This window comes from Portunus trituberculatus, chromosome 41 (genome assembly GCF_017591435.1).
Source record: "Portunus trituberculatus isolate SZX2019 chromosome 41, ASM1759143v1, whole genome shotgun sequence".
Taxonomy (NCBI): Eukaryota; Metazoa; Arthropoda; class Malacostraca; order Decapoda; family Portunidae; genus Portunus; species Portunus trituberculatus.
In genome coordinates, this window is record NC_059295.1 from 34969305 (window position 1) to 34984883 (window position 15579).

General features: G+C 41.6%; 1 protein-coding gene across 2 annotated transcripts in view; it reads right to left on the bottom strand.

Annotated features, from left to right (window-relative positions):
- Window positions 1-14355, bottom strand: part of LOC123516816 (UNC93-like protein MFSD11) — a 59039-nt gene extending 44684 nt beyond the window's left edge. The window contains exons 1-2 of one of the 2 annotated variants that reach the window (XM_045276502.1): window positions 14280-14355; window positions 9230-9613 (exon numbers count right to left, since the gene is read on the bottom strand). In XM_045276502.1, the coding sequence (XP_045132437.1) occupies window positions 9230-9487 (258 nt within the window). In that variant the 5' untranslated portion in view covers window positions 9488-9613; window positions 14280-14355. Of the gene's footprint in view, window positions 1-8372; window positions 8538-9229; window positions 9614-14279 lie in introns of those variants that run through there. The other variant, XM_045276503.1, reaches the window with a different exon arrangement.
- Window positions 14356-15579: the final 1224 nt, after the last annotated feature.

Here is a 15579-nt window from a genome sequence, read left to right on the forward strand (position 1 = left end):
CTTGTCACTCTGCCTTTAGAACCGTAAACACCTTAAAACTCGTGTAAACTTAGAAACAGTCACTTAAAAGAAGTATAAATAAAAGGCAAGAAATGCATAAATAAAAACTGGTATCAGTCTGAATCTTGCGTTTTCCTACGTCATCAAAATTATTGCGCATGCGTAAGAGTATTTTATTTCCTATCGCGGCGGCGGTGTTCTGGCCACTCTTGCCTTCATCACCAAACATCAGCATTATTTTTTTTTTTCAAATAAGTTAAACAGGTTGACATTAGAAAATGAAGAAAAATATGTGACGTATTTTTTTTTTTGTATCAGGGGAGGTTAACCTGTTTAGATAAAAAATGAATATTGTATCTGCTCAAGGAGGTCGAGTATTAGGTGTGTGTGTGTGTGTGTGTGTGTGTGTGTGTGTGTGTTGTAAAAAAAAAAAAAAAAAAAAAAAAGTCGAGCAACATCGCCTTCCTTTCCTCAGTGTTTCATTTCCCCTGTTTTTGAAGTCGTTTGATCTGCTAAGAATGTGTTCTGCTATTCATGTTTTGCTGGTAGACAGTCAGTAAGCAGATCAGAGGACCTATGAGTGATGTTGGGGTTACACTGCAGCTTTTTTTTTTTTTTTTTTTTACTACGACACCCCAGACGGTCGTACATACCAGTTTTCTGCGATTGCATACGACTATCGTAACGATTGGTAGCATTTCAGTGCAAGAAGGACATGCAAAACGAAGGACGTCCACCTTCACGTGGGTCTGAAGGAGGATGTTCACTCCTGGTGTCGGCGGCGGCCCCTCCATACTCATGTCCAATGGGCCTGCGATGTCTAAGGATGTCCCAAAGAGATCTTGCGACGACGATGGGACATCATACCCATCATGCCCTTCCTCTGTCTCATCGTCTTCGGTGGGTAAACTGATGATAGTTATTCTTTTCAAACTGGCGACAACGCACGAGCTGTCACACTGATCACGACGATTCTAGCGACGTTTTCGTGGGGAGAGAGAGAGAGAGAGAGAGAGAGAGAGAGAGAGAGAGAGAGAGAGAGAGAGAGAGAGAGAGAGAGAGAGAGAGAGAGAGAGAGACTGGTATGACGGAGTGAAGGGCTTATATTCATCCCTCATCCCGTGCGCCCTAACCTTTCTCGCGAGTCTGTGATGCGGTACCTTATGAAATGCTTTAGTAAAATGTAGGTATAGGATGTCATAACTAAGAATAATGCTGTTGGGCAGTTGAAACCAGATGGCGGCTCAACTGCCGCCGCCGTCACTCACTCACTCACTCACTCACTCATTTACTGAAAGAAAAACACTGAGCAGCAGCAGTAGCAGCAGTAACAGTAGCAGTAGCAGCAGCAGTGGTAGTAGTAGTACAGTAGTAGTAATAGGAGAGACAGACAGACAGACAGAAAGACAGACGAAAATTTTACATGACAAAAATATATAACTAACTAAATAAAATTAAATAAAACACCCAAAACAAACAAACACACACACACACACACACACACACACACACACACACGCAAAATCACTGTATGCAAATGTGTGTGTGTGTGTGTGTGTGTGTGTGTGTGTGTGTGTGTGTGTGTGTGTGTGTGTGTGTGTGTGTGTGTGTGTGTGTGTGTGTGTGTGTGTGTGTGGACCCGGCTATACAAAGGGCGCCTATCCCCCTCACATATTGCAGGAATGGCTCTGGTTTTATGAGGGTAAAGCGATCTTTTTTAGGTGTCTGTCTGCGTGAATGTTGCCGCGTGATGGCTTATAATGCTGGGGTCACACTACAACATTTTCTTTACTACGACGCCCCCGACGGTCGCATAGACCAGTTTCCTGCACTGCCGTAACGATTGGGAGCATTTCAGTGCAAGAAGGACACGCAAAACGAAGGACGTCCACCTTCACGGGTGTCGGAGGCGGCCCCTCCATACTCTTGTCCAATGGGCCTGCGATGTCTGGGCCATCATACCCATCATGCCCTTCCTCTATCCCATCGTTTTCGGTGGGTAAACCATCTTGAGAGCACGGTGTGAACTAGTTTTTTTTTATATTTTTAACTGGCGACAACGCCCGAGCTGTCACACTGGTCACGACGATTCTAGCTACAACGTTTTCGTGCGTTACAACCAAAGGTATGTTTAAAGACCAGTCGTAACTCAGCATTTTAACGATATTTTACTCGTTCGATGTCGAACGATGTAGTTAGCAGCACGTACGACATCGTATCTCTCTATAACGTCATCATACGTCATCGTACGCCCAATGAAATGGCTTTGCTTGTCGTGACTTTCTTCCCGACAGTCGAATGCAGCACTCGATTGTCGTAATGTCGTCTAACAAGAACATCTTACGACATCGTGCGATAACGCCGCGTTAACGTACGATTTGACTCACGACATCTTAAGACAGGCCAAACACCGTTAAAATGACATCATTGCTGCCGGCGACAGCCCTCCCACGACCGTCGGGGACGGCGTAGTAAACAAAAAAAATGCTGTAGTGTGACCCCAGCATGAGAGAAGCCGCTAAGCACGGCGGTGAGAACACAGCAGCAGGTTACCCGACTTCTGACTACAAGGCTCGTACCCACACAGTCTTCACCTGCCGTGTGGAGGCTCCTCAACCTTGCCCTTTATCACAGCGGCGTAAGACTACATCAGTGCGTCAGAGGGCAAGACGGACGTTGACTGCACATCTTTCTCCACTGCGCCAACCAAGGACAAGTGGACTAAAAACAACGAAGAATAAAAACCAAGACATCCTCAACATTCCTGAAAACTAAAGGGCAGTTTACACAGGCAATCCAATTAAAGCTGCTTTCAGCCGCGAATAGTGCAATATGCAGCGGCGATTTGCAGAATTACCGGATCAGCCCAGAAACCAATCTGTCGGTCTGACTGGCTGCTTTCCCGACAATTTTCCAGGATCAGATGAGTTTTAGTGGCAACCATTGATATATACATTATATACAATAAATAATAAAACATTTAAATTAATCTTAAAAATGGAAAATAGATGTGGAATTGTTTTGTTTGCATCGTCATTTAGGAAGCCAGGCAGCAATCATTTCTTTTTTCCTTCCTTCCTTCCTTAAAAAAAAAAAAAAAAAAAAAAAAAAAAAAAAAATAGAATTATAGCAACCAGCTCTTTAGAGGTCTCTATTTAGATTGCTTATGTTTTGATGCAGCGGTTAGTCAGCCAGCGGCGGCTCTTGACAGTGTGAATGCTTTAGGGTGAAACCTGCAAGCTGTTCCGAGTAGCTAGAAGCAGCCGGGTAGAAAAAATGTCCCTTGTAAACCCTCTTTAGTTTCATCACCCTTAACTCACTAGTCCTCCGCAGCGTGATTGATGGCGGTACTGTGTCTTCTCAGAGGCAGATGACTGAGGCAAGTGAGGGACGCAGATGGAAGACTGGCGAAGAGGAGGCAGAGAGCAGAGGGTATGCCGGACTCCAGGGATATCATACAGTTTATTTGATTCTGTGGTGACAATCGGTTAGAATAGACAACTCACAATCATAGGAAGAGCGGAGTAAAGCCCTTTGCGTCACAGAAGATAACAGAAGGCCTTAAGGCGGTGTCACAGTAGCACTTTTTCCGTCGATATTCAACGTTCCGCATGAACTCATCGCATGAATTTGTCAGACGATAGGGATCGTTTCCGTCTGCAAAATTTTCCACCTTTGTTTACATACCAAGACCAAGACCACAAGACTTGTCGCGTCTCCTCAACCTGCTTCTACGTGCATTGGTTCTACCACTAACCATGAACGCATCCATGCACGCTTTTTGGCTTGTTTAGCTCGTCTAAGTTTCGTAATACACAGTATTACGTTCAGAGCAGCGTATGTTTGCCGCAGCGTGGCGGTGTTTGTGTTTACATTGTGTTGGCGGGAAGTGACGACGGTAAGTGACGACGAAACACCGTTTGTGTGTGACAGGCCGCAGCCAAAATATTGTCGATTTTCTGAAAAACGACGGAAAAAGTGCTAGTGTGACACCGCCTTTACCGAAGGCGTCTTTTTTTTTTTTTTTTTTTTTTTTTTAAGTGGGGTGAAGAGAGGAGGTAGCTAGCTGAAGAGAAAGTGGGTGGGAAGAGAAGGGGTGAAGGAAAGTAAGAGAGATAGATGGTGGGCTTGACCACCTTGCTAATTTTAGCATTACTTTACTTTTATTGGTATTTTTTTTTTTTTTTTATTTATTTGATGCACGCTCAACGCTGTAAATTTAACTAGAATTAAATTTTAAATCTTGTCATATTCTGCCCTGCCAAGGAGACTGTTTTTTTTTTTTTTTATGAACATTTTCATTTACAGGTGAAATTTGGTTATAATTGCTTGCGGTGTTGCCATATTTACTATATTGCTACATTTAGGGAACCACGTATGGCTTTTGTCCCTATTAAGCGTAAGTTCTTCGTATTTTTCAAGTTCCCTAGTTCTTATGGTTTCCCATGTTTTCAGTGCTTTATTATAATTTGATATGTTTAATGGAGTGATATTGTATTTAAGATGTAATTGTTCCGTGTTCAGTTGCTCAACTTCGTTACAGTGTATAAATCTTACAGCCATTCTTTTTCATTTGTTGTAAAAAAGTGTAAACCTAGATCTATAGCCTTTGGTTTCTTGGAGGGTGCTGTTTCAGCTGTTTTACTTAAGTTGCAGGTGCTACTTTGTCTGCTTAAACTTTGCTCTAGTGTTGGTGTTGGTGTCTCATCTTGGGGTGGTTGTAGACTCATTGCTCCAGTTATAGGTTGTTCTAGGCTAGTTGCACCAGTTAAAGGTTGTACTGGACTTACATCATCGTCATCAATTGGTATTATTAGGTTAGGTAGGTTGTTCATAGTTAGGATTTTATTTAGCACATTATTATAACACCCTGGCTTTTCCTGGTTTTTAGTTTGGGCATGTGCCACACATAAGTGAATTTTTAGTATTTCCTCCTTTGTTATTGTAGGGACATTGACTGTAGGCATTTTAGGTGTTATGTTAGACCCGGTGATGTTAGAGTAGGTCATATTTTCTCTTTCTTTTATTTGTGCTCTTTTTGTTTTTAGAATTTCTTTTCTTTCAGGGCATTTCATCTGCAGGGCACTATGGTCTTCACCGCAGTTGACACATTTTTACATGGCTCATTACACTGGTGCCATAGATGCCCTTCAGTGCCACACTCTGAGCAAAGTTTGTAGTCTCTGCTTTTAGGGCATTCATTGGTGTAATGTGTCTCCAGAGTGTAGCAGTGCATGCAACATTTTATGGGAACATAAGTCTCTAGTTTTATTTCATTACCAGGAATACTGATTTTAAAAGCTTTTATTCCTTTTTCTGTACACTTTTTGGCTAGTAGTGATGAATGGAAAGTTACCTTGATTGTTGGGGAGTTTGGGAACTTATAGATATTTTCTATATCTTCAAAATTTAACCATTCATTTTTCCTAGCAATTTCTTCTCCAATTTCTACTACATTTTTTTCATAGATGATTTCATCGGTTCTAGGGATGATGATGCTCTTTTTTGCTCTTATCTCTGGAGGCATGACAGGAGCGAAGGCATTTTGAGTGAGTTCCTCTATGGTGTTGGTGGCAAAAAAGGTTGTCAGTGTCGTGTTCGTGGACTGGTTGGACAACGAATCCATCTCTTGTGTTAAAGATTCTGCTTATCTCGATATCTTTTCTGCAAAGGATATCAAGAAGAAGGAGCTTGTTGTCATTGTTGATAGGGTTTCTAGACTTTATTTTAATTCGGGCCATGACATCCTATAAGGGGGCCGAGGCCCGACTGGCAACACATCTAATGGATAGAAATGATTAGAAGCCTGCCTAAGCAGACCAGTTTAACTGCTCGGCTGCTAAAAGCCGTCGTAACAGTCCTGGTCTGCAACCTAACCCTAGCCAAAGTTTGTGCCCGACCACACCTGTACGCTTAAGGCAGCAATCTAATTGCCCCCCTCGAGCAAGCCTCGGGGCCGGACCTTCACGTACAGGCGGACGCTAAGGACGAAAGGAAGGTATTAGTAGTAGGGAACAGGGGGCTGCAACACGGGCGAGCTCTCACCAAGCGGGAGAGCTCCGGTACACGTGTGCAGTGTCGGCAGGAAACGGGTGCCGTGTCCAGTCAAATTGTGGTCAAACCCGGAAATAATTGCAAAAGAAATGCTTCCACTTGCATAATGTTCAGAACCATCCTCTAAACACCAGAAAAAAATTACACCCAAATATACCTATGGGAAATGCCTCAAAATGCATGTGTTTTCCGCCATTAAGGGAAAACGCATTTTTTGCCTTAACTTCCTTATTATTAATCCAATCCAAATTATTTATGTACCAAAACCTACGGTCAAACTGCAGAGTCTATACTTTTGAATTTTACAAAGAACCTACTAAGGACAACTCAGATGACGAAAATCTGCGATTTGTAGAAACAGCAGCTAATTTGGTAAAGAATGAGATAAGAGCAACTAACGTATCTAGTAAATTTTATCCAAATCGAGATCAGATGTCAACAACACATGAAGGGATCAACTTTCTGCCTCCCTTACTTATGACATTCCTGAAAGTACTGTTTGTTGGGAAGGACATAGATGTTAAACTGGCTTCAATAGGACAAGCCATTATGCAAGCTACTCGGCCAAAGATCTTACTAGCACCACTTCAATTAGGCCTTGGAATACAGATGCATCATCAATTTGGATCACGATTTTTGATAGACTCACTTCACAAACATGGGTTTGCATGTTCATATTCTGAGGTGCAAAAATATGAGCGAAGTGCTGCAGTAAGCCATGGGATAGACCTTCCGAAACAGAATTCTGAACAGCTAATGCAGCATGTTGCAGACAATGTGGACCACAATATTTGCACAGATAATATCCACTGCAACATGAAAAACTACTTTTCTTGTGACTAAAAAATTAATAACTTCATTAAATAACTATGTGATTTACATAAATGAATATTTACTTAGAATAAGTTAAATCAGGAACTATGTGATTTACATAAATGAATATTTACTTAGAATTAGTTAAATCAGGTTTAAAGTTAAATCAGATCTTGTAAAAAGTGTATCAGTACAGTAGTGTAAGAAAACCTTTGCTGCATATTTTTCGTAATGATGTTATATTTTATGTATTTCTTATAAAAGGAATTGTTTAATTTCAAATATACCAGTTTAATTAGGTTCCTTGACCTTGAAAACATAGGTTTTGGTACAAAAATAATTTGGATTGGATTAATAATAAGGAAGTTAAGGCAAAAAATGCGTTTTTCTTTAACTCGGTGAAGGCGTGAACCGCAGGTAAGGAGAGCACAGGCCAGCTGGTGACAGGTTAGAGAGCGAGCTAGCGAGCGGTGCTACTGCTACGGCTGCCAGGCTGCGAAGGCGTCTCGCTCAACCATCACTGGGCGGGCGGACATCTATACTCGACCAAGGCTGAGCGGCTATTGGCCTTAGGTTTCATCTGGAGTTGTCTGTCCTCAGTTACGAGTCCATTTCAGTCTCTCAGCGTACGATTTTGCACACTACATAGTACTATACGGGTTTATGTTCGAAACATTTATCAATCTAATTCTATAAGGCTATATGTGTTAGGTGCAGGGATCATTTTAGGCTACAGCCTCTTTTGTAAACTAGTGCCAATATTCAGTTTTTATTGTTTAGTGTTCTTCTCCCATATAATACGTCCTCTGGTTTATAGTGCATAGTTGTCAAGTTTTGTAAGACTATCAATACAAGAACTCATATCAAACGATAACAAGGAAAACACATTGTAAATGACTTGTGAATACAAGTTACCTACTTGACTTCTAACTGCATCATGACCCTGAAACTCATCACTAGTCTCTCTTTGAAAGTATGTCTACGCAATGCGGTGAACGTGACATCCGCCTCGTGCCTGCCCTTCCATTATAAGATAATACGACAGAACGAAACGACGAGGCGCCTTACACGAATGTGCCACCTGATAAGTCTTCACTTCACTCATCTCCTCACTCACATGACTAACACACTATGCACGTTAATCAATGGTTCCACTGGAGAAGGCTAAAATAATCCTAAATTAAAAGAACACGAGTGAACCAGTGAAAATAAACCATTACTTTTTTCCCCGACGTCCTCCTTTCATAATGTCCATGCGAAATCAGACAACACTCAGTACACATAAGAAGACCACGGGCTACAAGAAGCTGCCAGTGAAATCACAGCAACACTTCAAGATCCAATGCACGCACATGATAAACACGTGATGACCGCGATGGCTGCTTTCTGTCCTGACTTGCCATTAATGTAATGCGCGCGCGCGCACACACACACACACACACACACACACACACACACACACACACACACACACACACACACACACACACACACACAGTACTCACCGCTAGATGACAGGTTGTTTTAAACGCAGTGAATAGAAAGAGAAAGGCTGTGCTCTTTAAAACCACGCCATACAGCATGGTGGAAGCCTTGCCGCTTTGGTGAGACTCGTCTTTGGTCATGTCTGGTCTTGCTTGTCTTTACCAGTCTGTTCTAACCACAACTGCCTAAATCAAACGGAAAAAGGGGTAAAATAAACTAAGTATCAGGAGAGAGAGAGAGAGAGAGAGAGAGAGAGAGAGAGAGAGAGAGAGAGAGAGAGAGAGAGAGAGAGTAACCTTAAATTAGAAGTCCATAATGCAAAACTTCTGAGATGATGAATACACCATCACGTCATAGATTAACAGGCAAGTATAGTCACTCATAAAAAGTCCGACTACCTTTCTGGCCAGCCGTTTTTGACAGAATTTACTTACCACCAGCTAATACGGGTAAGGTGCGTAGTTATTTAGATTAAACAACCTTGCAGTGGAATAAGTAGTGCTTGCAATAATAAGTTAGAATAGACTACGGGTGTGTTCTTACCTGCGTCCTCATTGTTATCAGAGGGTAATCAGCACAGCTTTCCATAGGTTAGTGAACACTGTAGAGTAGACAATGATTTGCCCAAGGCAGGTGAAGCTCATTAACTGTAATTACCAGTGCGCATTTCATACAATGGCCATGAAACAACCCTACAATGATCCCTGGTAAACGTTCCTTCCATCACCATGATAACTTAAGCACACTCACGATGACATGCACAACGCTGAACACCAGTGACCAGCACGCCAGACAGGCGACAGCACACTCGTGAACATAATCAGGCAAAGCTTGCACCCACCAGTGCGATATGAGTGACTAGCAATATTGTACTCACTGTCATGAAGCTGTTGGTGTTGAAGGATGTGAAAATCAGCAGGTATGAAAAGCCCAGCACTAGAATGTTCCGAAAAGTTTTCCAATCTCCCTGCTGAGTGCGTAGGTTTGATTCTGACTGAAGCGCGGGCAGGTCCTCCGGCGCGCATTCCACAGCGTGTTGGTCTGGCTCGCCCTCCGCGGGGTCGAGCATCAGAGGTCGCAAGTCATCCATGTCCAAAAGCTTGGGAAAACTCTTACGGCGCCGGTAGTTAAACATACTTTCTGTATGTCACTGCCACATGCAATACTTCACTCAACTTTTCACAAGGGCACATTGTGTTCGTTTTTCCTATCATCACATTGGTGTACATACTCTCAAGTCTTGTACGTGAATTTTTCATACCTGCATAGCAACAAAATATACAGAACACTTTTATAGTTGACATTTACCTTTTATAAACAAAATTAATGGTACAGAGAGGGGGAAAAAATTAAGCCCATGACTGAAATGAAAGTTGGTAACTTTTCCTTGTGTGTGTGTGTGTGTGTGTTGGATACAAACAATCGCTCGTGCTGCATCTATGGAAATACTTCTTTTTCTTAATAATGTATTATGAACGTTTTTTTTTTTTTTTAAGTGTGTGTGTGTGTGTCTTCATGGTAGTCTACTGATCATCCAGCCACCCTTCCCCATTGCGGAGCGAGCTCAGAGCTCATACGCCGATCTTTGGTTAGGACAGAGACCACACCACACTCCACACACAGGGAAAGCGAAGCCACAATCACTCGAATTACATCCCGTACCTACTTGCTGCTAGTGAACAGTGAAAAGAGTCTACACATTAAGAGGGTCGCCCATTTGGTTCTCTGCGCCCGGGGCTTGAACCCGGGCCTTCTCGGTTGTGAGCCGAAGTGCAAACGACTACACTATGCAGTGTGTGTGTGTATGTGCTGTGTGTGTGTGTGTGTGTGTGTGTGTGTGTGTGTGTGTGTGTGTGTGTGTGTGTGTGTGTGTGTGTGTGTGTGTGTGTGTGTGTGTGTGTGTGTGTGTGTGTGTTTGTTTGTTTGTGTAATTCACCTCCTCGGTCGCCTGCTGGTCACCCAGCCAGTCTTCCCCATTACGGAGCAAGCTCAGAGCTCATAGACCGATCTTTGGGTAGGACTGAGACCACATAACACACTCCACACACCGGGAAAGCGAGGCCACAACCCCTCGAGTTACATCCCGTACCTATTTACTGCTAGGTGAACAGGGGCCACACATTAAGAAGCTTGCCCATTTGCCTCGCAGCTTACCGGGACTCGAACCCGGCCCTCTCGATTGTGAGTCGAGCGTGCTAACCACTACACTACGCAGTGTAGTGTGTGTAATTCATCTCCTCGGTCGTCTGCTGGTCACCCAGCCAGTCTTCCCCATTACGGAGCGAGCTCAGAGCTCATAGACCGATCTTCGGGTAGGACTGAGACCACAACACACTCCACACACCAGGAAAGCGAGGCCACAACCCCTCGAGTTACATCCCGTACCTATTTACTGCTAGGTGAACAGGGGCGACACATTAAGAGGCTTGCCCATTTGCCTCGCCACCTCTGGGATTCGAACCCGGACTCTCTCGAGTGAGTCGAGCGTGCTAACCACTACACTACGCGGTGTGTGTGTGTATGTGTGCCTTATATGATGAGCATCTTATAACACTGTATCTTTACTCTGTGAAGAAAACACTACTACATGCATGCTTAATACAATGTTGGAAAATTTTCAGTGATATGTCTGGTATAACATTTTACTTTATCAAAACTTCAGCAACTGGCACAAGGGAAGTGCTGCAATATATATGTATCATAAAGCATCTGTAAAGCTAAGCATAGATTCTTGTCAAGTTGAGTATTTAGACATAGAAATGCTCTTCCTACTAATTCAGCAAACTTATAGTCTTAATAGGTACATTTAGGAGTCTTGGTGATCTATGAAAGGATTTTTTTTTTATATCTATAATTGTTAATCAATAATCAGCAAATTATCATATTCAATATTTTTCACTGGTTTATAACAGACTTTCCAGTAATTTTTCACCAATGAGTAATGTTCTGATTACTATTATGGTGCTGGTGTGCAAACCAATCAGGGTCTCCTCCATGGGAGAAGCAGGTGGGGAGAAATTAGAAAGGTTGCTGCAATGAACCAAACACAAATGTTACACAACCTTATTTGAGTGTGAGATCTGTAACATGCTGAGCTTTTGTGGTCAGGTCTTAGGTTGATCCCTTACTTCATGCATGTTCAAGCTTCCAGATCAATAGCTCGGTATGACTGTGTTCTGATTGGACCCAAATTTGAGGCGACATAATCTTATGATAACGGAGATAATTGTTCACCATGATAAACTGAATGTGGATTATTTTGTTAACTCTCTTGTAAGAATTATAATATTCAAGCAGTAAAATTATTATTTTTCATTTATTTTATGTAAGAGGAAAAGGCCAGCAAACAACAACAAAAAAAAGTTCACTTAGTTGCCAGTCCCATTGTAAGTCCAAGAGAGTTAGCCCAAGTAAAGGGATAAATGTTTTGAAACCTCCCTCTTAAATGAAGTGAGTCATAAGAAGTGGGAAATACAGAAGCTGGTAAGGAGTTCTAGAGTTTACCAGAGAAAGGTATTAATGATTGAGAGTACTGGATAACTCTTGTAAATGTAAGAAATTTCCTTAAATCACTATCCAAACACATAAATAACTAAAATTCAGATAAAGATTCATGATTTTATTGTTCACTGCATGATATCTGAACCACATACTTCCTTTTCATACATATCAGATTGACAAGAATAATTTTTGCAAAGCCTTATGTGATGACTAAGTAACACTGTATAGATTAGTGACTTTTGCATTGTAGTGGCATGATATCCAGTCTAGAAAAAAAACACTCCTCTCAGTTACCAAGGATTGTATGTAATATAAAGAGAAACAAGATTATACACATGTTTGCAAAAAGAAATAGTATGACGTGTTGGAGCATGCACAATGTTAAGAGAGAACATGATGTGGAGCAGAGAACATTTGTGACATTAGGAGGAAATGTAGTGTCAAGTGAGGGAGGCAAGGTGAATCTTGGATATACTGTAAATGTGACTCAGATGCCATGGGAGAAAAGTGCATTGTCTAACACACACACCCACACACGTAACATCAATCTGAATTACAGGCAAAAGCTTATTAATCTATCTTCACTACCATCTTTAGTTAACCATTTGGTAAAATTCTAGTTTCTGCCCATACTCCCCCCTCCATCCCTCAACAAGCTTTGGGACAGGTGGGAATGCGGGGTTTTGGGTGGGGTACGTGAAATGCATCGGAAATGCGTATTTTTTGCGTAAAATGGAAAAATTCCAATTAAAAAGTCTACGGACTTTTCATTACAAGTTTCATGACGTTGATGATGCCAACAACAAGCCACGGAGCTCCATCACACTCGGAAATGAGCAGTACACTGACTTGCATTTGTTTATAGCTGGGGTTTGTGGGTAACTGGTGAATAGAATTCTTATTGTGTCTATGGTTTTTTTGTCCAATGACGTGCCACCACCTCTTAACACCACGAGCTGTGCCAATGAGAATTTGCTATATGTACTTATTCGTAGGCAGGGCACAGCTGGGCAGACAGGTGCACAAAGACATTTGTGTGCGCAGTTCAGTCATGGCCACCAGTGACATTAGTTGTAAAGGTTGCGAATTTGATTACCGGGAAATCATCGCTCCTGCGATGCAAGTTAGTGTACAATTGAGAAGACGACCAGCCAGGACCTTCATCCTTTCGTTAAGGTATTGTGAGGAGGGGTATTGGTAGAGGTAGGACATATTGTGTGAAGCTATAAGAGAACCGGTGTGGGGGAAGGAAGCTGCCCCAAAGCAAGGATATGGTAGGTTAGGTTTATGTTAGGGTTAGGTTAGTGTTGAAGGGGGGGGTCCGGGGAGAATGCAGCCCCCCCGGCTAGGTTAGGTTAGGTTTAGGTTAGGGGGCACCCCAGTTAGGTTACGTTAGGTTAAGTTTATGTTAGGATTAGTGTTGTAGGAGGGGGGTCCGGGGCAGCACCCCATTTAGGTCAGGTTACGTTAGGTTAGGTCTATGTTAGGGTTAGGTTAGTGTTGTAGGGGGGGCCCCGCCCCCCCAGGTTTGGTTAGGTTAGGTTTATGTTAGGGTTAGGTTAGTGTTGTAGGGGGGAGGGTTATGTAAAACTTCCCTATATTTAGGGATATTTTCGAACATTTGGGGAAATTTCCCAAGATTCTTCAAAGTCCATATATCACTCAAATATGCCTACCCACCTAAAACCCTAGATTCTCCACAGGCCCCCAAGCTTTCTGTGACTGGGGAGGGATAATTTCAGTGAAAATTATTCTTGAATTTTTTAATGTCAATTTTTTTTTCTTGAAAACGGCGGTTTTTGTCCTTAGAGATTTTTTCTGACCCCCATATTTCGCATATTTTGGCTTCCCCAAACCCCGATTCCCCACAGGCCCCCAAGCTTGTTGGAGGGGTTAGGGGGTGTGGGTAGAGAATAGGGGGACGGATGTATTGTAAAGAATTACCGAAATTAGTAAAATTAGGAAACTTGTAATGAAAATTCCTAGACTTTTCAATGGGAATTTTTCCATTTTACGCAAAAAATACGCATTTCGACGCATTTCATGTACCCCACCCAAAACCCCGCATTCCCACCTGTCCCCAAGCTTGTTGGGGGTTGGAGGGGGGAGTATGGGCAGAAACTAGAATTTTACCAAGCATTTCTTTTAGTGAAATTAATAAAATCAGTGAAAAAAAAAAATTCCTCCCCCAACTACAAACAATAAATGACACTACAGATCAGTTGTCGTCTTCAGTGACGGGACTTATCTTCACCCTACTCTGTACCATTGAACACCGCAGTAGTAGACGACCAGGTAAGTACTGAAACACCCCTGGCCTATTAATTTGACCTAATCTCAGCCAGTTCTCACGTGATAACACTCAGTATTATCTCAGGACTGGCCTCTACTCTGTCACACCTTTTTGAATATTGACACTACAGCACCTGCACGTCTGTCCCTTGTCAAAACCAAACAATGTCTTCCTCTTGCTCTTGTGGCCTGTGTCGCTGCAGAGCTGAGGGATCATCAACATTTTCTTCTGGATTGCAGGGAAAACGAAAGTAAAAGAAAGGCATGCCACAAGATAAGGCTTACTAGCAAAACAAGAGTAAAGTAATCGGAATATTATTGTTTGAGCTACAATTTAAGGATCTATCAATCTATCTTGATAGATAGGTAATATACAAACGTTAGCGAAAAAGTTAGATTATGAAGACTAAATAAAAGGATATATATATATATATATATATATATATATATATATATATATATATATATATATATATATATATATATATATATATATATATATATATATATATATATATATATATATATATATATATATATATATATATATATATATATAACAGAGCATACAGGCTCACATCCATGCATGAGCAATAGAAAACCTTATGCGAGAGGGTGTTGTTGCAAAGGCTGTACCTTACTGTCACTGACAGACTGACACCACGTGCAGATTACTGTTCGAATGTTGTGAGAGAGAGAGAGAGAGAGAGAGAGAGAGAGAGAGAGAGAGAGAGAATTTCTGGTAAAATTACCCAAAACCTATTAAACATTCGTTATCAAGGGCTCATGGCTAATCTAATGAAGTCTTCCCTAAGCATTGGAACTACTGTAATCTAATCCTGTACATCGTAAAGCTCCATTATACGTGTTCTCCGACATATAGGCTCGTGAATATCTGAATTACTCAATAGTTCTTTTTCTTTCCACTCTAAAGTTTAACTGACCTTTACCCTCATAGTTGCTAAGCTGGATATATCAGTACAGTACCATATCCCGACCTTTCAAACTTGCATGAGTCAGTCAATCATTAGCACCTACAAGGAAATTACTTACCTGTTTGACTGGCAGTACAACTTCACACTGGTGAGAGGCTAGTATTCTGATTAAAAAAAAAAAATTCCAGATAGTTTCAATAATTCTGGATGTTCTCCAATTTATGTAAATGAAAGCTCTCTGTCCTGAACTTGGGAAATACATCAGCTACTCCTGTCTCATTAATATTTTTTTTCACTCCCATCACTTTACTTCCTTCTATTTTTTCTCCATTTGTATCCAGTAAAAATAACAGATAAAAATACTGGTTTCATCCTTCAGTGCACTCTTCTTTCAGTGAGATATTCATTTACTAAAAAATATCATTACAAGTGAATCACCAAGTCACTTGGCACCAAAAGAACATCCCTTTCTTGTTTTCCTGCTTCACATTTACTACAC